General features: G+C 37.8%; 1 protein-coding gene and 1 pseudogene across 1 annotated transcript in view; both read right to left on the bottom strand.

Moving 5' to 3' along the window:
• The window catches only part of PPP4R4 (protein phosphatase 4 regulatory subunit 4), a 123,068-nt gene that overhangs the window by 28,730 nt on the left and 70,612 nt on the right, over positions 1-23,726 (bottom strand). The window contains exons 8-14 of the mRNA XM_063290270.1: positions 18,619-18,740; positions 18,396-18,518; positions 12,148-12,317; positions 11,590-11,709; positions 8,935-9,012; positions 7,504-7,587; positions 5,923-6,105 (exon numbers count right to left, since the gene is read on the bottom strand). Of these exons, the coding sequence (XP_063146340.1) occupies positions 5,923-6,105; positions 7,504-7,587; positions 8,935-9,012; positions 11,590-11,709; positions 12,148-12,317; positions 18,396-18,518; positions 18,619-18,740 (880 nt within the window). The remainder of the gene's footprint in view (positions 1-5,922; positions 6,106-7,503; positions 7,588-8,934; positions 9,013-11,589; positions 11,710-12,147; positions 12,318-18,395; positions 18,519-18,618; positions 18,741-23,726) is intronic.
• On the bottom strand, positions 7,156-7,281 carry LOC134488660 (U5 spliceosomal RNA; annotated as a pseudogene).

Here is a 23,726-nt window from a genome sequence, read left to right as displayed (position 1 = left end):
GCTGTGACAAGTCACGTTGCCCAGGGTGCACCACGAGGAGGCTAGTCTACATTGCACCAACTTGGGCTGAGAGAAAGTGACTGGCCCAAGGTCACCCAGCTGGCTTTCATGGCTAAGGTGGGACTAGAACTCACAGACTCATGGTTTCCAGCCCAGAACCTTAACCACTAGACCAAACTGGCTCTCTTCAGGCAGATGAAATGACTGAAGAGACTCCCAGTGGGCTGCTAGAGAATGATAAAAAACAAGTTGAATGAACACATGTATGTTCCTATAATAAGGATTGTATTTTAATGATTAGAACAGCAAAACGTAACTATTTTTCCACTCTTATTGCATTGGTGGATTGCTATCTGGTGACCCTGTTTAGAATGACCCAGTCCCTACCACAGAGGAAGGGTCTGAAGAACACCTAAAGGGCTGCTGTGAAGATTATTCTAAGCATCTGACAGATAAAATCACTGAGATCTGTTCTGAACTGGACTCTGACTCGACAATCCATCTGAGTTATCTGAATCTTGCTCTGAATCTTGCTCCATCTGAGTTGGGCAGCCATATAAATTCATGAAGGAAGGAAGGAAGGAAGGAAGGAAGGAAGGAAGGAAGGAAGGAAGGAAGGAAGGAAAGAAAGAAAGAAAGAAAGAAAGAAAGAAAGAAAGAAAGAAAGAAAGAAAGAAAGAAAGAAAGAAAGAAAGAAAGAAAGAAAGAAAGATCCATGCCCTCCTGATTAGTCAAAGCTGCCTGGGAGATGATGTTTGATTGGATCCACTCAACGGTGAATTTATCCTTCAGTGACAGAGTAGTCCCACATGCTTTGAAGGAGGTGATGATGTCCTCCTTTCTCAAGAAACCATTGCTGGACCCAAGGTATTGGATAATTTTTAACTAGTCTCTAACCTTCCTTTTTTAAGGAAAGTTGTGGAGAAAGAGGTCAGACTGCAACTTCAGAAGGTGCTGGAGGAAGTGGACTATCTACACCTTTGTCAGGATTCAAGCCAGGTTGGAGTACTGATACGACTATTTATTTATGTATTTATGCCACAAGATGTTTGTGGCTGCCCATCTTATATGCCATAACTCTGGGTGGTTCACACCAATAGCAATAAAAACATAAAAGAAACAATACAAACCAGCATCCAAAAAACAACTTCTGGTGTTCTAAAACAACACCCCCCAATATATAAACATCATAATCATTGGGCTCCAGCTTTACCCTATCCCAACACCTGTGAAAAGCTAACTTCTTAAGGCCTTCCAGAAGGCAAGAACAGTGGGGTCTGCTAGATTTCAGGGGGGAGAGTGTTCCACATGGCAGGGGCTGCTACTGAGAATGTCTGCTTCCTAGGTCCTGCCAGATGACAACATTTAAGAGAGAAGACTTGGAATGTGACCACCCTATCCAATCTGGTGGAATGGGCAGATATCGTCAAGGAGAGGCAGTCTTGCAGATAACCTGGCCCTGTGCCATGCAGGGCTTTAAAGGTGATAACCAGGACCTTGAATTGCCCTTGGAAGGAAACTGGCAGCCCATACAGCTTGTGTAGCAGTGGTGTAATATAGACAAACTGAGGGGCACCCAAAATTGAATGCGCTGCTGCATTCTGGAACAGTTGTAATTTCTGGATGGTCTTCAAGAGCAGCCCCATGTAGAACGCATTGCAATAATCCAACTGGGAAGTGACCAAGGCATGAGCAACTGTGAGCAAGACCCCCTTGATCAGGAAAGGGTAAAATTGGTGCATGAGATGGACCTGGGCAACACCTTCCCCCATCCATGGGAGCACCTGCTCCTCGAGCAGGTGCCACAAGTTTAGGAGGACCCCCAAATTGCCCACCAGTTCTGCCTAGAGAAGTGCTAACCCACTGAGAGTCAAAGATGACATCTCTCTGGTCCAGTTGGGCCAAACACCCAAAGACACTTTGTCTTGCTAGGGTTGAGTCAAAGCTGTTTCCTCCCCATCCAGAACCTCAGTCTCTAGGCACTGGGCCAGCACCATCTGCCTGTCCAGAGGTGAAGACAATAACTGGGTATCATCACCATACTTATGATAATGCACCACATGCCACTCAACAACCTCACCCAGTGGTTTCATGTAGATGTTAAAGAGGAGTGCGCAGAGACGCAAGCCCTGAGGCACCCCACCCAAGAAGGGTCTAGGAAAGAGGGAAAGGTTGGAGACTGGAAAAAATTTGTCTAACACTGTTGGGTCCAAGGGTCTCTTGAAAGGGGGACGTACCACCCCTCCTCCCATAAGGAGATATAAACCGCTTGGACCTTACCACATGCCACCTCATGGGAGGGCCTCAACCAACGAGGGGCATGGGTCCAGAATACAAGTGGCCAAACTCACAGCAGCAAGGACTCTGTCCACTTCCCTCAGGATCAATTGGTTTAAACTCCTCTTAGATAACCAAGCTCAGATAAGCCTCAGGCACTTCCATAGGATCTGCCCAGCTGGAGTCCAACTCCAAGCAAAGCCAAGCAACTTTGTCCAACAGACGCCAAGAATATTCTTCAAAGTGGCCCTGCAAGGGATGTGGCCATACCACAGGGAATAAGATAGGCAAGCAGCAGCCCCAAATGGTCCTTAGCCCAATTTCATGAATAGGATCTCACATTTGGATATGTCTGGTCCCCAGAGATTGTTAGATAACCACAGTAATGCCCACCCCACCTAGTGGGTATGCTGTGGCTGGTGCTATAGCTGAAACCCAGAAAGGTACATATCTAAGAAGGGAACTCCCTCCTCTATGCCTAACCAGGCTTCAGTGATCCATGCCAGGTTTGCCATCTCATTCACGATCAAATCAAGGATGAGATGAGCTTTATTACAAGCCAACCTAGCATTAAATAGCAGCAGCTGGAGACCAGAGCTGTTGAAGCTCCAGAGACCAAGTCTTGGGGCTAAGCAAAGGGCTAGAACATAGTATAGGTTTTAGACACTGAGATCACTCTCCCCAGGAGCGGCCCACCCCCATCTCCTGCCATATCTCCCCATGCCTGTTATCATGATATTGACCCCTGCCCTCTCCCCTTCTCGCTATCCAACCCCCACCCCCTTGCCCTTCTACCCCCAAGCTGAAGGGACCGTGTACCAGCACAAGCAGTGCAGGACAAATAAACTTGTGTGTGACATTCACCACCTAAAGCCTAGGCTACACCTCTATCCCTCACCACCCACACTACCACACCCCCTTCCATTGATTACTCATGGGTGAACTCTTGCAGGACCAGGAGAGAGGTAGTTTAACTCTCTTGGTCATTCTTAATATCTCAGTGGTTTTCAGCATTACCAATTATGGTATCCTTCTGATTGGCACCAGGGGTTGGGAGTTGGGGAATACTGTGCTATAGTGGTTCTCCTTCTTCCTCTGTAGCTGGTTCCAGTTGGTATTAGTAGGAGAGAAGAGTTCACACCTGAGGTTCTTCCTGTGCAGGATTCCTCAGGGCTTAATGCTGTCTCCACTCCTATTTAACATCTACATGAGACCAGTGGGTGAGGTTATCCAACAGCATGGGATCAGGTTTCATCAGTATGGCCATGATATCCAGTTATATATTTCAACTCTGTGCCAACTAGGTGATGCTATAGAGGTCCTGTCCCAATGCTTGGAGGTTGTGAGAGTCTGGGTGGGAAGGAACAGGCTTAGATTTAACCTTAGTTAGTCCTAGTGGCTGTGGCTTCAGAATCTTCTCCTCCTGGATATTGTCCAGCTTTAGTTCTAGATGAGGTGGCACTTACCCAGATGGAACTGGAGCAGAGTTTGGGGTGCTCCTAGACATACAGTTCTTGCTTGAAGAGCAGATGGCAGCTATGGCTAGGAGTGCCTTTGCACAGATTCAGCTTGTATGGCAACTGTGCCCTTTCTTGGATTGGGAGTCCCTTATCATGGTAACTCCTGTTTTAGTCATCTCTTGTTTCGAGTATTACAATGGTCTCTACCCTTGAAAACCACTCAGAAATTTCAGCTGGTCAAGAATGTGTCAGTGCAAGTAGTTATGAATGCATTTCAGTGTTTGTGACACCACAAAAGCACTAGCTGTACTGGATGCCAGTTGGCTTGCAGGTGCAATTCAAAGTATTGATCGCAATCACTAAAGCCCTTTATGGCTTGGGGACTAATTATTTATGGGACCACCTCTCTCCAACTGTCTCTGCCCATTCCATAAAATCTGACAGGGTTAGCATGTTTGAAGTCTTCTCCCTGAAGAAATGTTATCTTATGGGACACTGGAAGCCAGTCTTCTCTATCACTGTTCCTGCCCTCTGGAACAGCATTCCCCAAAGTCCACAGAGCCCCAACCATGTTGTTCTTCAGAAAGGTTATAAAACCTGGCTCTTCCAGCAGGCCTGAAGAACTTTGTGTACCTCCCATGACTGTTTTAAGATTTGTATCCCCTAGGCAGTTGTTGCTATTTAGTTCTTTTACTGTTACTTTTTTTTTAAACTTGTCCTGTATGCCCCTTTGAGTCACTTGATAATTTTTTTTTTTAATCCATTCCATCATGCCTGATTCTCGAAGACTGCCTGGACAAGTCCCTGCAGTTTTCTTGGCAAGGTTTTCCAGAAGTGGTTTGCCATTGCTTCCCCCCTAGGGCTGAGACAGAGTGACTGGCCCAAAGTCACCCAGCTGGCTTTGTGCCTAAGGTGGGATCAGAACTCACAGTCTCCTGGTTTCTAGCCTGAAGCCTTAGCCACTACACCAAACTGGCTCTCACTTGACAAATAGTTGGCCTTATAAAACCAATTAATTAATTAATCAATCAATCAATTATAAATTCAAAAACAATTTTGTGATTCCATGGACTCAGTCTAATCTAGTCTAACCTAATCACAGGCATCTTGGAATCTGTGAGTGATTGTCATCTCTGACGTAAAACTACAGGACATGACAAATGTGTAAATCTGAAATAAAATGCAAAATAGTTCTTCCCCAGAATTATTTTTGTAGGCTAATTTATAAAGCCAATTTATTCCTTACATCTCTCACTGACGTTGAATCGGGACCTAAACAGATAGTTCTGCACACAAAGGTGCTTACATTATCTATTGCTACCAATTCTATTCTAGCCCATCCAAGTGGCTCTCCTGACATCTATAGCAATACAAGGATGGAAACTGAGACCAGTGCTCCTGAACAAAGAAGAGGATCTTGCTAATCCCCACCTTTTTATATTCCCTCACAATGATTCATCCTATCTGAGTAGGCAAACAGGCATCCTACCATCCAAAAATTCTCCTCCAAATTTGATTTGTAATATTTATGCTTTATCACATGCATTCTGATGATCTAAGCAATATCAAAATACTGTTAAGAAAGAATAAATTAAAACTGATTTGCAGTATTGTATATTTTTTCAAAAGACCAGTTTTTATTTCAGAATAGGAATAAAGTAATCGTGATTCAGCATTAGCAACCACATAAAGATTTTTTAAACTGAAGTATCATTTTTTTCATTACCCTCCAAATAGTTTCTAAACCTGACAATGGGGATTCCTATAGAATAGAAGAAGCAGAACAACCTCTCCAAATTCTTTTTCTCCCAAGTTACAAAAATCCAATTCTATATACAGATATGGTCAGATTGTATAGGTTTTCCTATTTTTTGTCAACCATTAAGTTTCAGTTTTAGGATTTGCAGTCCTGACTTATTTGGAAGCATCAGATGGAAACAAGCAGATAAAAACACTTTAAGGCTACAGGTGTTCAATGCATACAACACTGGCAGTTCATTAAAAAAATACAAATTAAACAAAAGAGTTCTAGTTTCTCTGTAGCTGATATACTTGTCCCAATCCAGATCTATTTCAGCAGCAATCTAGATATTTTAATCCCTTAGAAAATGTTTTTAAGACAATTTCATATACTTTAGAAAGAAATACAAAACACACACAGAAAAAAGGATCATTGAGAACTCACATTTGTCATAATGATTGTCAGCATTCTGTGCAAAAAGCGGTAATAAATCTGATCACTTGAGATGACATGAGGCAAACAAGCATACTTTTGTAGTAGCTTCTCATGAGTCCTCCATTTTAAAGAGGTCGCTGCCCTCTGTTCAGCTCTTGTTAGTGCTGGAATTAACTCTGGAAAATTTAAAAACTGAAAGGGGAAAATCATTTGTTGGCTGTTTTTAGACATAGTTAGCCAAAGATATATTAAATCAGCTTAGAATTCCCAAAATACAGTAGCCAAACACAACATTTAGTAGCATAATGGACCTAATCACAAAGCCATTATGATTTACGTCCATCAAATTATTTGACCTTGCTGACAGTAAGAAAAAAAAAAAGCAAGACCCAAGACTGATCTTAGCATATGGACAAAATCATACAGATGAAGTTAGTTTTTTAGATAGTTGGCTCCAAACTATTTTGGATTTATTCATCCTTTATGATGTACGCTACCAGTCAATTAAATCAGTGCTATATGTTCCTAGCAATCAACTTAGGCCGTAAGTTCCCAGCCCACACTGATATCCACATCACCAAATTCTGTATCTATCCAATTTTTCAAAGTATCTTTGAAACTTACATAAAATGCATAAAGTCAGACTTGGGTTTAACTAATATGTGAGTTACCATAGCTAGAGCTGATCCTAATACAAATTGAATAAATAAATAAATATTTTTATATTTAATTTTTGTTATGTTTTTATTGTTTTATATTATGACTGTTTTTATTGTTGTTAGCTGCCGAGAGTCACCGGTTTGAGATGAGATAGGTGGCAATACACATTGAATGAATAAATAAACAAACAAACAAACAAACTGGTAAACTGGTGTTTCTGGTCACTTTTACTACCTGCAATATGCAGGAGAGTGCCAGAACCTGAAAATTTCAGTGAACTAGTCCATCCAGGTTTCACTGCATAGCTACATAGCTTTTTCCAGTTCACTGTACATTTATTTTGTTTGGTGTCAGTTATCAAGGGAGAGAGTAGCAGTAAAACAAAAAGGCAAATAAAAATGTTTTTACTAGCACTTGGGATTACTTCCTCTGTCCCTTGTTTACTTCTGTCCCTGCCCTCCTCTTTCATTGGTATGAATTATATTTGGTTTTCCTCATCCCTCCAAGGATATTAAGAGAAGCTGTCCTGTGAGACATATTTTATTTTTTATTTGTCAAATTTTTATCACCACCCATCTCCCCACCCCAGGAGGGACTCTGGGTGGTTAGCCTCAAAAAATTAGTACAAAACTCATAAAAGTTTTCTCTCCATGGAAATCTTTAGTAAAAAGTGAAATATTTGTATGATCTGAAGAGAAACCAGAGTATAGATTATGGATTATAGACATATAGATTATGGATCAAAGCTTTCCCCACAACACTGAAAATATTCAAGGTTTACTCCCCCTCTCCATTAACCTAATCACAGTCTCCCAAATGAAAGCAGAAATAGTAATATCTTCTAGGTGCTTTCACAGTAAGAAAAATGATAGTGGATTTCCTGTTTCGTTATTTAAAATAAGATTCTGCTGATAGAGCCATCTACTTTACCTTGTTCTCTGATCCACTGCTTTCTCCTCCAGTAGACAGAAGTTCAAGGATTTCAGGAAGGTGATTTATTAATGCATCTATCACCTAGTTAAAAGATAATACATTTACTTACATGTCCAAAATCTATCTACCTACCTAGCAGATCTGAGTGCAGAACTGCAGACATAGGAAAATATCCTGATCTAACAGCCTGCAGAAGGCAAGATCTGTAATGCCATATGAAGAAGCAGGGTATTGACAATAAAGATGATGACCTTGATGGAGAGAGACAAGATCAGTTACCAAGGCAATAAAAAGGAAAGTATTGCTTGAGTCGAAATGATGGGGGAGGATTATGAAAAGATCTCAGACACGCCCCTAATTCACATGAATATAAAAGAGGGAGGAGGGGAAGCACAATCAGACTTGCAAGATTATGTTACTATAGCCAATCAAAATAAAAGTAGTTCTTAGTCTTCCTTGGAGTCTATTTCTTGGCCTGGTCTGCTGCCTTACATGGCTGACAAAGGGTATTTGGAACCATCAACTGCTGCAACTGAAAAGTTAGAAATACCCATTCTTGCCTGTAAAATACCAGGAAGCAATAGAGATATTTCAGTTAGTGTCATATAAATTTAAGTGTCAGTTTATCTCCAAAATGCCTTGCAGCAGCGGCATACAGTTCCAGGTAATGGACCAGCTGACCAATCACCATTACGCAGAATGCTTATCTATCACAGATTCCCACTTAAATTTTTGGGAGTTTTTTCCCCTCCAAAAAACACAATTCTATAAATACACACAGTGATTTCTCTATTCAGCGCTTCATCTAAATCTCTTCCTTTCTGATTTAAGCCATGCTTCTACAATACTCATTGGAGAAGACAAGTTTAAGAGGGAATATGATAGTACTCCAATATAGTTGTTCTGCTTTCCAGCATTTAATAATATTAGAAATTATTTCATTTTCATTTTCCTAGTCTGAATATGCCCAGTCCCTTTCCTAGTCTGAATATGCCCTCCTTGCATAATTTTGCCTTCAACTATTTCATTAATACATTCTGATTTAACAATATAATTTCTGGAATAAAACTGAACACATCATACCAAAGGGAACCTTACTCAGCACTAATCAGACTGACTGAACCTAAGACTAATATCAAACTGGAGTGAGATCAAACTATTATATGCCCCTTTGAACAATGGTTTCTTTTGCAAATTTGAGTTTATAGATTTTCTATTTCTCCTGGGAAAGTGTTATAAGAATTATCACTCATCACTTTCAGATGACTCTACAGTGACAACATTCTCTGTCCTTTATGACTAGATCATGAGACAAACAGCTATGATTCCTCCCTATGCTTCGACCCATCAAGAATTTCTTCCTTTAGTAAACAATGTGACTTGGAATAACTGTAAATTATCTAACATAAGCAGCAAATAGGTCATTACCTCTAATGATTCATCCTGCAATAGGGCTATCAGTTCTTTATGTATTATATACACATCAGTATTTAAAAGCTTAGCAACCTGGAAAATCACAAAACAACAAAATAGAGATATTAGACCTTTAATCTGTGTTTATTTTTAAAAAAAACAGAGCTTGAATAGTATCTTGAATAGGAAACAAATGTATAGATTAAACCTACAATGCCAATACCCATACTTTAAGGCTGTTGAGGTCATGTCCTTTCCTTACTATTTGCAATATAGCATAATATTGATAAAAACATAGAAAAGGGATGTGGTGGCAGCTGTATGCTTTGGAATTAATCTCTGAGATGCAGTTTGCTAGTTTATACAATCCAAATATACTTGGAAAAGGAATTTTGCATGTTTTTGCCATGTACTTCCTATTTACTTAAAACACAGTTGATCAGATTCTAATTCCCAGATATATTAAATATTATTCTGTCTTCTGAGATAGACAAAATAATGAAAAAAATGAACAATACCCGTGTTTCCTAACAGAGTCCAAAAAGAAACAAATGCTTCATTGAGAGAGAGAATTGTCTTGGTTGTCTTGAAGGTAGCAGTTTGTGGAAAAATTCCTAAGGAAGGCATTCTGCATTATGCTGTTGTGTATAACAAACCTTCCTTGTTTGGGTAAAGTATTTAAGTAAGCAGAAGATTGCTCAAGATTGACAGATTACTTACATCCATTTCAGACCGATTTCTGGACTACATCGGAAACTAAAAACTCCCTTATCAAAATGCTTGACTGACAGAATTGTATAAATGAGACTCTGCTAACTCTCCTAGACCTCTCAACAGTTTTCAACATCAATGTCCATATAATCATTTTGGATTGGTTTATATGGTTCTATTCCTTCCCAGTACATAATTTTCAGTAGTAATGCCGAGGTTCTAAAATACTGAGTCCCATATGATCTCCTATGCAATTTAAAACCTAAGTGAACTGTGGGGGTATATCTGGAGTATGATGCCATCAATAGGCTAATTCTTTCTCAGGCAGCAAAAAGTGGTGAAAGTTCTGGTTTCTGAACTCAGGAAACTGCAGTTCTGCAATTTTAATGACAGAGGAAGTGAGGCTAAGTCTTTCTGAGGGGCTATATTCTTCACAGGTATAAATAAGCCAATAACAACGGATACACATTGGGAGGGATTATGGATGGCATGCTAAGGATTCTCCTAATTCCTATTGTGTTTCCTACTGTACCTTTTTACAGAGGCAATTAACACAAAGAAAAAAAACAATTGATTTTTATACTCAGATTGTAAAGCCAACTGTTTCAGAGAGTCCAGTTAAAATGACACTGATTAAATGTAGAGACTCTACCATATGTCTTTAGGTGAAATTAATAGAATTTACAGTATGGTTGTAGCGATGTTCATTCAGAGGTATGTTTATAATTGCACTGACTTGTAAACCCACAACAAATTAATCAAAGTGCTAAAGTATTACTGCAGAGTGTATGCTTGAAAGTACGGAGTAGAGTATATGTGACAAACAAGGAGAGGTAAAAAAAAGAGAAAACTTTTGTAATTCATATTCTTATAACCTCTCTACCTGGGACTGCTCCTGAAGATTATCTGGAAACTGCAGTTGATTCAGCAAGTCAGTTTAGCAGTATGATACATATATTATGGATGCTGCATTAGCTTTGAAAAGGTTTTTGAGTGCAGTTCAAAGTGCTGGTATTTACTTATTTTATTTATATACTACAGAGGGCAGTTTACATTGATTACAAATATTAAAAACAGACAATTAAAACATCAACATAATCCAATAGGAAGAATCAAAATAACATAAACAATAATCACGATCATAATACATGTTTGTCTTGTAAACCCATTGGGGGAGATGGGTGGTGATATAAATTTAAATAATAAATAAATAAATAATGCCAGGGCAACACTGGACAACTTCAGCTTCCAAACACTCTATGGAATAACTCTTGTATTGATGGTTTTTTGAAAAGATGCCAGAGTTGGTACCAACCTAAGTTCCAGGATGAGACTGTTATACAAAGTGGGACTATCATCATTCTTGATCTCACCTTTTGTAGGTCAGTTTTCTTCAAAATTCCCAACTAGGATGAGCAAACTAGATACGTTGGTTTTACTCGGAGGAAGAGGTTCTGCAAGTACCTAGGAGCCATTTCTTTGAAGATCAAAACTAACATCTTGTACATTGTACTTTGAAACCTACTGGAAACCAATATAGCCCCCACAATATAGGGTCACGTGGCTGTAATGGTTCTCATCCAGCACTGTGTACTGTTGCATTTTACATTGATTACAGTTTCTAGATAGTCTTCAAGGGCAGTCCTTGAGGAGACAGAATTAGGTAAAATTCTCCTAGGAGAGTTCCATAACTGGGATACTGCTACTGAGATGGCCTACTCTTGACAATTGCAGTGTGAATCAACTCTATCAATATAACCACAGGCAGGGCCTTGCCACTGATCTTAGAATGCCCACTCAATGGTTCTTAGGGGAGGCAATCTTTTAAGAAGTACTTTAAATATATTAAAATATGATATTTTAGTTAATTATAAACATGCCAAAGTAAGTTTCAATATTTTGAAGATTTATTAAAATTAAGCCAAACAGTGTTTCCATAAGATACATTTCCTGACTTACTTCATAGAAGCTACTAGCCACAGTATGTCTGACTGGTACTTCAGGATCATGGCAGAGACAGAAGAATGTAGAGTACAGTTCCAAATTGAAATTTTTGGGATCCACAAAAATCATCATGGCCTAGGAATATAAACGATTCAGTATGTAATAAAGATTGGTGCATACTGATATTATATTACATAAAGAAGGCTAATGACATTTATCCTTACTCTAGCAAGAATTCTCACACTGGTGTCCTTGAGCTATGTGCCTGCCCTCCCTCCCCACCTCCACTTTCCTATTTGCTCTCAAAAGATAGCTGGCAGTAACAGAATTTATAATGTGTCTGCTTACCTGGAGTAAGCAACAATGGTCATCAAATCAGGCAACCCTTCTTCCTCCTTTTAATCTACCCTTTGTCATAACAGTAAAAGGTTCAGCCCCACTAACCGTATTGTTCTCTGGTTTAGGAGAAAATGTGTTTCAGCGGAAATCATCTGTCTTAAAATCAGAAATAGTTTCACAAGACTACCTTTTACACAAATTACTGATAGATAAATGAAGGAGCATTTCACTCACAGGTAAATTGTAAGCACAGTTCTTCCTCACTGATATGTATTTCTTTTCCTGTTCTAGAGTTTGCAGCTGTATCTGGTTGTCATTGTGCCCATTTTCCTGTTCTAATCCCAGTGTACAAAGCTTCTTATAGAACTCCAAAAATCGCAAATGCTGCTCTGGTGTAAAAATTCCTTTAAACAAATAAAATGCTTGTTCAGTATTTTATTTTCATAAATTGGTTAAAGAACACCCTATCAAAACAGTGTGCTTATAATAGCAGACATAACAAATTCAGGACTATCTTCAAATCTCTGCCATGCCAGGAAGTTCATTGACAATACTGGCAGATCTCATCTCCTCTTTCCCTAGCTGCCTCACACAATTGTTGTAAACTTCAGAGACCCCAAATGTAACTTCTGAAAACACTTTCTATATTAGTGTAAAGAAATGTAGATTTGACGAAACTTAATATTTTATTTTGTATCAATTTATGTTTGAAATAGAGCATTTGCAAATCAAAGAACCATAACAAAATAATCACCATGAACCTCTAATATGCTGAGGCTTTTGTCTCTGTGCTGATCAAACCCACATTTTGCAATAGTAACAGCAATCTAACACTTCTCCAAGGTATCAGGATAAGAATTACTGTATTCTGTGTGATTTCAGTCATATATTTCTATAACATATGAGGATTTACATCCTAGAAGTACATATTAACTCCTGCTTTGGGGCTTTTCTATAATGTATTAGAAGTATATAATTACCACTGTATTATGAATCTCTGAGGGGGAAAGCCCTGAAAGAATACATTTTACTTTGTTTTTAGATAAAACCTTAAAGCTAACTACTTCTCCTTTTCATGGATTGTTACCTTGCAATGCTGAAGAGGTTTGCACATGCCAATGATGCTGCAAGTTATACTGTTGGGAGTTATACATTCCCAGAAGGTTAACCCATCATGGGCAGGTTGTACATGAAGGGTCAGACCCACTGGAGAAGGAAATGGCAACCCACTTCAGTGTCTGATCAGACATGCCAGGGCAAAGTCAACATGATATTTGAACATTAGCGCTACAAGTTGGAAAGTATACAGCAAGCTACTGGGAAAAAAGTAGAGAGCAAGTATTTGAGTAGTACTGGTGTTTTTGATGTGGCTGGATTAAAGCTGAAAGGACAGTCAGCTGCTGATATGACCAGAATCAAAAGGATAATTTGATGCTGCAAAGAAATGTATACTACTAGCATGTGGAATGTCGGAATTATGAAGCAAGGCAGAATGATCAAGAATGAACACTGAAATGGTTAATTTCACATGACAGGAGCATCAAAGCTTCTATTATAAACAAGAATACCACAGAAGAAATGAAGTCATAATTATTAACAAATGGGAATCAAAGTCAGTGCTTGGATATACCTCCCTCCCCCCAAAATGATAGAATTATCTCTATTTGAATCCAGGGCAAGTCAGTATTACGATGATCCAAGTCCATACTCCAACCACAGTTGTAGAAGAAGCAGAAGTTGAAAAGTTCAAAGGTTACTTGCAACATCATGTGAACACAACACTAAAAATCACATCTTACTATTTACAAAATATTTCAATGCTAAAGTTGAAGTAAAACAGTATTTAAAATGGAAATTTGGCCTTGGTATAAGAAGTGAAGCAGAAAACAGGCTAAGAGAGTTCTACAAAAAAGAATCAATGTTTCTTCCAATAACTTAAAAAACAACATGCCAGATGGACATTACCAGATAGACAACACCAACATGAAATTGTCTACATATTCTGCAAGCAAGTATGGAAAAACTGTCCAGTCAGCCAAAACCAGACATGGCTGTAATTAAGGCTTAGGTCACAAACTACTTCTTGTAAAATTACAAATTAAACTAAAGAAAATAAAATTATCAACCGACAAGATACAACCTCAACAATAATTCATATAATTATGTATAAATGTAAAGAACAGACTTAATGGATTTGATTTGATAGAGTACCTAAAGAACTCCTGACAGAAATTTGTGACATTATTAAAGATGAAGTAAACAAAAGTATCTGAAAATGCAAACAACAAAAGAAGGTGAAATGGCTATCTGATAATGGCTTGGAAATAGGTGAAGGTAAAAAGCAAAAGGCAACAGAGATACAACTAAGTACTGATAAGCAATGCAAACATATTGAGGATAACAATCAAATGGGAAGGACAAGAGAGTTATTTAAGAAAACGATAGAAATCAAGGCAAACCTTTATGCAGAGAAGGATACAGTAAAAGACAAAGGCAAAAAAAATTAGTGCAGAAAAGATATAAAGAAGAGATGATGCAAATATACAGAACTAGAAAAAAAAATCCTAAAATCAATGGTACAAAGGTTTAATCACTGAACTAGAGCCAGACATTCTGAAAAGTGAAATTAAATGGGCCCTAGAAAATGCTGCTAAAAATAAAGCTGCAGTAGTTGATGAATTACCAGCAAAATTGTTTAAAATTCTGAGATGATACAGTTGAAATGCTACAAGAGGTTTATGAGCAGGTATGGAGAATACAGCAATGATCAAGGGACCAAGAAAGATCAATTTATATTCCAATACTGAAAAAGGTAGTGATAAAAACTCCTCAAACTATTGAAAAACTTCACTTATCTCACATTCCAGTAAGTTTATACTCATTTTAGCAATACATAGAACAAGAACTGCCAGATGTACAAGTTGGATTCTGAAAAGGCAGGGGCACCTGAGACCACACTGCTAACTTAAGATATGCAGAAATTCCAAAAATACATTTATTTTTGCTTTATTGATTATACAAGGGCTTTTGTAGGTAGCCTTTAAAAATGTGGATGGACCACGGCATCTCATCTTCCAACTGAAGAATTTGTTTGATGACCAGGAAAAAACACTGAGAACAGAACATGGAACAATTTAACATTAGTAAAGGAATGTGTTAAAGTTATACACTGTCATCTTACTTAACTTTTATGAAGAATGTATAATTAAAATTACTGGAAAAACAGCAACAAGTATCGGAAATCTAATGGTACCACTTTGACAGTTGGAAGACAAGAAAATTTAAGAAGAGATTGCAAAAGACAGTGTGCTGCTCAGTGTTAAAAAAAAAAAGAGAGATTATGGCAATGGGTAATGCCAACCCAATTGGAAATAGGTTGTGAAGACGAGGAGGTAACAACATTTCTCTTCCTAGGTTCAAAAACTCAGAGATGGTGCAGTCACTATGAAATAAATGTCCACTTCTTGGGAGAAAAAGTATGACAGGGCTAGACAAAAAATTAAGGGACAAGGGTATTGCATGGACATCAAAGGTATATACTGTCACGGCCATGGTTTTTCTAATGGCAACTTATGGCTACAAAAGATTGATCACAGAAAAATTGGTGCTTTGAATTTGTGTGGGACTAAATTGTTGAGAGTATCTTGCACCACAATAAGAAAGGATCGTGCAACACCAGGTGAAGTTAAACAAGCACTGGAAGCACTATTGATGGATTGATTGATTATGTGCCATCAGGTCAGTGTCAACCCTTAGCAACCACATAGACAGACTTTTCTCCATAACGATCTGTCCCTAACCTGGTCTTTCAGGTCTTCCAATGGTGTATGCATTGCCACTGCAACTGATTCTATCCACCTTGCTGCTGGTTGTCCTCTTCTTCTGTTTCCTTCCACCTTTCCCAGCACTGAGCCTTTTCCAGAGAGATAAGTCTTTGCATAATGTGTCCAAAAAAGGATAATTTGAGCTTAGTCATTTGTGCCTCTAGTGAGAATGCTGGACTGATTTCTTCAATCATCAATTTGTTTTCTTGGCTGACTAATAATGAAGCTAAAACTTAAATATTTTGGATACATAATGCTTCACAAGAGTCACTGGAGAAGACCCTTATGCCTGGAAAAACTGGAGGCAACTGAAAAAAGAGGTGGCACAAAACAAAGTGCTAGATACAGTCATTATAAGCATGAGTTCAGAAGAACTAAAAGCAGCAGTTATTGCCAGACAATTTTGGTGAAATTATGCAAATTGGATAACAAAGAGTTGAAAGTGACTAAGCAACTGAACAACAATTTCTACTGCCTGTAAATAATGAAGTTTTAACTAGTTCTAATGGTTGATACTTCGATACAGTTTACTTTCCAAGACAGGAAGAAGTTTTGTACAAAGAATCCTCATCTTCTGAGGAGGCAGGCACTATTCGCACAAGACTACTTATATTATTAGCAGATCAGCAGTTCTAATCCAAGGACAAGATTCTATTATTTGTTGTATAGGCTGTTGTAATAGTATTTGTTTGTACATTTAATTTCTTTGATTTTTATCCCACCTTTCATTTGGGAGCTCAAGATGGCATGCACAGCATTTGCTTATCCCATTTTTCCCCACATTCACTCTGTGAAATAGGTTGGGCTGAGAGAGATGACTGGCCCAAAGTCACCCAGTGAGCTTCTGTGGCTGAGGATAAAGCTGAACCTGGGTCCAACACCACACTGGCTTTTTAAAATGAATGAATGAATGAATGAGATGTTGCTGTCACTTGGCACCACTACACCTATCACCACCGCTGTCTTCTGGTCCTTGTCTACTACCTTGATGCCTGGTTGATTGGCCAGTACCTGCCTGTCTGTCTGGATTTGGAAGTCCCACAGCATCTTGTGTGTGTGTGTGTGTTTGTGTGTACCCTCTGAATAATAATCAATAATGTAATGGGTACTATGAGTGCAATGTTAAGTTTCTACCAAAAAAACAGAATACAGTGGCCAAACAATTGGAAGGCAGGTCCTGCCACTACAGAGTAACACCTCTTTTATGGGTTGTTAGTAAGCTTCTGGGCCCAATTCAGAGTGCCCTTCATTATCTATAAGGCACTGTATGGTGTAGCACCAGGTTACCTTAGGTCCATTCAACAGCCCCAATTGTTGAGAATGATTCTGCCCTTCCTATCAGCTCATGCAGAGAGGGCCTATTTTAGATTCCACCTTCATGTGAAGTTTGCAGGATGTGGGTTAAAAGGCAGGCCTTCAGAGTTGTGGCTCATAATCTATGAAATACATTACCCTTGGAGACAACTTGGCCCTTCTCACTCCTGGCCTTCAGGAAACTTCTGAAAGCCTTTTTTTTTAGGGAAGCTTTAAATTAAGGAAAATTTAGTCTTCAAAGCAATAGCCCTGGATAGACCTGTCCTCCATGAATTTATCCAATCCCCTCTTAAAGCCAACATTTTATGGTAATGAGTTCCATAGATTAATTATGTGCTGTGTGAAGGTACTTCCTTTTTTGTTTTAAATCTCCTTCTAATCAACTTCATTGTAGGCATGATGTCCTACTATTTTGAGAGAGGAAGAAAAACTCCCTATCTACTTTCTCCATTTCCTACATGATTTTATACACTTCAATTGTTTCCTCCCAGTCACATTTTTCCAAGCTAAAATGCCTTTTTCATAAGGAAGATGCTCAACCTCCTAATATTTTTAGTTGCCCTCTTCTGAGCATTTTTCAAGTGTAGTAACAATAATTATATAGAGTAATCTAGATAGGGATATATCATAGGTTTATATAAAGTAATTATAATATTGGCATTTTTTTCCAAGCCCTTTTCACTGCTGCCACACACTGAGTCAGCATCGTCATTGTGCTATCCCTTTCTATCCCAGGATTTTTTTCTGGTTAGTTATAGACAGCTCATAGAAAGAAACTAAACAGGAAGATATGAATAGCTCACTTTGTATTTAAACTATTTGGATCTTGTGAAAAAGTTGATATTCTTGCTAGCTGCAAGATTATAGTTTGTACTTAAAGCTCAGGTGAATGAAGTTTTCAGATGACAGGGACTACCCCCAAGATATTCCTAGCAGCACCTCAACACCACATTTCTCTATTTTGTTTTGGGTACTGGCATTAGAAAAAGGTTTTCAAAAGTATCTAGGAATTAACAGCTTAGATACTATTTTACTCTTAACTGTTTGAGTTTTAAATGAATGTTGATCAAAGAAATCACATATTTTTCTAAACCTGTTATGCTAAGCATTTAAGCACATATTGATTAAAAATTCATATTAATACTATTGTATCATATATTATCTGGGAGAAAGGTGGCAGATTATGTCATTTAATTATATAATATTTTCCTTATTATATTTAATTGGATATTAAATGTTCTTTATCCCAGAAGTAAGCACAATCAGGATTGCAGTGTTAAATGTTTTCAACCAAATATAAACAAATGCAGCTTTAAAATTGTATTGAAAACTTTTTAGTCATACCATATAGTCCATTACAAAGCTTCCCTAAATGAAAAGATAATGAAACCAGAATGGATTCATCTGCTTTAAAGGATTTTTCACAGAATGATTTCACTAATGGGAGGACAGTTTGACTTCTATCATCTGAAAAACAGAAAATATAAAATTAGAAAGGTGATACACAATCAACATATGATTGAGTGTTAGCATAAAGGAACAGCTGCAGAGCTAAAACCAATCTTACCTGCATCAAACATTTCTAACAGATTTACCAATGTTTCAAAAGCTGCAAGACGTACACTGCTGCCTTCATCCCTTGCTAATTCTACTAGTTCTGGAAGCACAACATTTTTTGTTAGCTCTGTCCTACAAAAAAGAAACATCAAACATTTAGGAGGTAACCTATAATTGTCAGCTACTACACTATCCACAAACACTTTGGAAACAGGTGAGGACTTTCAATATGTATATTTCCTTAATGTATTTCTACAGAAAAATGTGCATATGTAAACATGAATAGAATCCACAAGTCAAGTAATTAGTCCACTAAAATCAATGGGACTAACTACTAAGTAGAGTGTTTGTTTCTTTTAATTTCTCAGTGGTATTTCATATGCAAGAACAGTGCAACCTAGAGCAAAATTTAGTGCACTCGAATTTAAATGATTTAAATGCTTTCATTTTTATCTTGTTGAGATTTGTTCTTAATTTGTCATCAGTTAAGTCAGAGATGTTCAAAATCTTGCGAGTTGATGCTGTCAAGGTAATGCATGCTATATGCCAGCAAATCTGGAAAACACAAGAATGGCCATCAGGTTGGAAAAAATCAACTTATATCCCCATACCAAAAACGGGAAACGCTACAGAATGTTCAAACTATCGAACAGTGGCACTTATTTCACATGCCAGTAAGGTAATGCTCAAGATCCTGCAAAGTAGACTTCAGCAATTCATGGAGCGAGAATTGCCAGATGTACAAGCTGGGTTTAGAAAAGGCAGAGGAACTAGAGACCAAATTGCCAATATCCGCTGGATAATGGAAAAAGCCAGGGAGTTTCAGAAAAACATCTATTTCTGTTTTATTGACTATTCTAAAGCCTTTGACTGTGTGGACCATAACAAATTGTGGCAAGTTCTTAGCAGTATGGGGATACCGAGTCATCTTGTATGCCTCTTGAGGAATCTGTATAACAACCAAGTAGCAACGGTAAGAACAGACCACGGAACAACGGACTGGTTTAAGATTGGGAAAGGAGTACGGCATACTCTCGCCCTACCTATTCAACTTGTACACAGAACACATCATGCGACAAGCTGGGCTTGAGGAATCCAAGGCTGGAGTTAAAATCACTGGAAGAAACATTAACAATCTCAGATATGCAGATGATACCACTTTGATGGCTGAAAGTGAAGAGGAACTGAGGAGCCTTATGATGGTGAAAGAAGTAAGTGCAAAAGCTGGCCTGCAGCTAAACCTCAAAAAAACCAAGATTATGGCAACCAGCTGGGATGCAGCATTTAGAAAATCTGTAAAGGTACACTTCTTTCACCTGGCTTTTAATTGCTAATTTATGTTTTCAACTTTTTAGATTCTGTTTTTGTTTTGTTTTTAAAGTTTAAAATTTAAAAATTATTTTATTTTTAAAATTTTATGAGATATTTGAGTACTTGCTAGAATAAAAAGGAGGGGTATACATTGAATACATAAATTAAATCAACATTAATAAAAAATTGCTGGTTTGAATAGGAATTTGTGGCCAGTAAGTGACCAAATGTATTGCTTTTAGTATAACTAAATAGTAGAGGTTTTTTTAAAAAATAAATTTTGTATTCTTAGTAAGCGCACCAATTTTTTTTAATTGCTGTCTTGTGCGTATGGGAAGTATGCATGTCCTCCACTCATGATCATGTGCTATTTATTTAATTTCACCTGGCATCCACCAGCTCTCTTTCTCTCTCTCCCCCCCCCCCCGCCCCCTTTTGGAGGCTCAGCTATCATTACTCTTTCTTCAAACAGTTCCATATTGGTTGTTCTGGGTGGGATTGAATCATGTCTTATAACTGAAAATAAACTGAAAGTTATACTATTGGCTGCAAAAGATTGTTTCTTTGATAGCTGATAGTAATTACTATAGAGTTACTGATAAATTGCAGAGAGAGAATTTTATTCCATTATAAAACTAGTGAAGTGACTGATTGAAATGATGATGTCAGTAATACCACTGAAATGAGACCAAATATGGTCCCATTCTTGAGACCAGAGGTGTGCAAAACATTTCAAATTCAAGGCCCAATGTAACCATAACTCCTCAAAAATTGTCAGTTTCCAAAGTTTGGGGACATAATTTACATAACATTAACATCTTTAACATTAAGATATTTCCCCATAAATCTACTTATGCACATTAAAATATTCCAAAAAGATGAGAGTGATTCAAAAGGGCAAATTATATGAGTCAATGAGCCTCAATTTTTTTTTACAGTGCCAGCAAAGCAAATCTGATGTCCTTCCCTTCAAATACTTTCTTCACGGTGCGCAGCAGACTTGAAATAAAAATTTCTATAAATTAATTTTATTCTTAAATCCAATGAAACTAATTTGACATTTTTAAAGATCTGCAATCATTGATGTTCCATTATTGGAACATCTAATTCTTTATGAGCTGTTTTATTAATATCAACTCTGAAATTATTCTTTAGATTTTGAAACAAATATGATGTGGGTTTAGTTTCAGACATTAACTCCATCAAAGATGAACATGCTTCATGTTTCTTGGAAGCAGTCAAAACATCCAATTCATATTGAACCATGGAAACATGCTTGACTAGATTATATTACCACTGTTATGAATTAGGGAGGTATAATTTTGTTTGAAGTCAAGAAAAATCCTTAAAATAATCATTGCAAAGCAATTGATTTAAAGTATATATTCCAGATACTGCCCACAATTTCCATAGTACATTTTGCCTATATTTTTAAAGTAGAGTTCTTCCATAAAGATAAAAATAAATAAATATTCATGAACCTTGGCATCAAACTCCAATCTATGACCTAACAGGGCCCAAACATGTCTAACTATTTCCATTTCCTGAAATGAAACACCTTTTCTTCTATATGTTGACTCCAGCAATTGTCATGACCTTTATGAAAATAAACACTTTTCAACAAGACCCACAAAGTTGATAAAATATAAGGCCAATGATACTTTTGAAAATCCAGTAAACTAAAATTACCATCCTCAGAAGATATAGCCAATGAAATCCTATATGGCATATTTTCCCATATAAATTTCCTCAATAATTTATTTATCCAAAGAAAGCATTTATTTGGAATTAACAGTGGAGTACCTCTTAGGACATAAATCAATGATGGAGTGACGTTTATTTTAATAACATTGTTACCTCACCAATTCATGGAATTTTAATTCATTTGTTGATATCTAAGGCAATCGTCTCTAAAACTTTTAACATATTTATTGTTGGTGCATGTGAAGCATGTGCAGAGTGCTGGAAAGCATTTAGCACAAGAGCTCAGAAAGAAGACACCAGGCATTTCAGTGAAAAAGTTGTATTCAAATAAAACATAGAGAACATAAACAGTTTCTCATCCAGAGCCCTGGATGGGCTCAAAAGCTTCTAAATACAAAAAGGCATATTTACAAGCTCACACACACACACACACACACGTGCTGAGCAAAAGAGATGCTGCTGAGCTGAAAACAGAAACAGAAACTGAAACCACTGGCAGCAAGTCAAGGCAAGTTCCCCAAGCATGCAGGCAGCCTTTTCCTTATTTGGTCATCCAACACTCAACCTTTTCCACACCCCAACCTGAGAACAATGAAACCTGACCTTTTCACTCTGCCAACACTTAAGAAAACTATTTGTTACCATGGTACCAGGGTGTTTCTGTGGCTTATTCCTTGCAGGGTAACAATGATATGCCAACACTCCCCTTATTATGCAAAGGAGTAAGCTGCAGACCAATTCTTTCTGTTAATTCCCTGTGTCTTGGTGCAGCAAGAGGCTTGGTTAAAATATCAGCAATCATGTCTTTTGAATCACAGTATTTTAATGCAATTTCACCCTTGGCTACTAAATCTTTAATATAATGATATCTGATATCTATGTGCTTTGTTCTGTTCTTACATCCTTCAGATTGTGCCATAGCAATACAAGCTTGATCATCTTCAAAAACAGTTACAGGCTGGTGCACTTCCATGCCTATGTCCTTTAACAGCTGTTTAAACCACAGAACCTCTTTACAGGTTTGTGCTAGGGAATAAAACTCTGCTTCTGCTGTGGAAAGAGCAACAAGTGTTTGTTTTCTAGAGTGCCAGCCTAAATTTGACCCAGCAAATTGAATTAAAATCCCAGAAGTTGATTTCCGGTCATTGAGATCTCCTCCCCAGTCTGAATCAGTGTGTGCCTGCAATTCCTCTGTTCCAGAAGCTGACAGTTTTAGGCAGTAATTCTTTGTTCCTTGCAGATACCTAAACAGTCTTTTCAATGCTGCTTTTCCAGTAGATGTAGGCTTTTCTACCTGTCTACTTAAAATTGACACAGAATTTGAGATATCTGGGTGAGAGTGATTTGCAATGTACAACAAACTTCCAATTGCAGATCTAAATTTATCTGCCTCAGATAACTGAGCTTCCTTCCTTCCTTCCTACCTCCTTCTGAAATTCAGGAAGCATAGGGACAGAGACTGGCTTACAATCTTGCATGTTAAAATCCTCCAGGAGCTTCTGAATTTTACTGCATTGGCTTAACAGAAAGCTACCATCTTTCTCTCTGTGTATTTCCAAGCCTATATAATTTGGTACTGTTCCAAGGCTTTTTAATGTGAAGTGGCTTTTCATGCAGGCTTCAAAACTAAGCCTTTGTTCATCTGTTTGTGTAAGCAGCAATAAATCATCAACATACAGGCACAGATACATAAAGCTTTGTTTGTCTTTCTTAACATAAACACATGGATCTGCCTTTCCTTTTTCAACACCAACATTCTGCAGTTTTTCATCTAATTTTAAATTCCAGCACCGAGCAGCCTGTTTTAACCCACAGATGGATTTCTGCAGCTCAGAGACCAGATTTTCACCTTTTTCATAACCAGGTGGTTGCTGCATGTATAATTTCTGGTCTAACTCACCATATAGGAATGCAGTTTGAATGCCATAATGATGAACTGACATCCCTTTGAGTGCAGCAATTTTCAACAGCAATCTAATTGATTCACCTTTAGTAACTGGTGCAAAAGTCTTGTCAAAGTCTAAATCTTTCCTTTGAGTGAACCCTTTTGCAACCAACCTTGCTTTGTATTTTTGGATTTTTCCACTAGCATCTCTTTTCAGT

Source organism: Candoia aspera, chromosome 1 (assembly GCF_035149785.1).
Source record: "Candoia aspera isolate rCanAsp1 chromosome 1, rCanAsp1.hap2, whole genome shotgun sequence".
In the NCBI taxonomy this organism is placed as follows: Eukaryota; Metazoa; Chordata; class Lepidosauria; order Squamata; family Boidae; genus Candoia; species Candoia aspera.
Note: the sequence above shows the minus strand (reverse complement) of the source record. Positions and strands in the feature narration are given on the sequence as shown.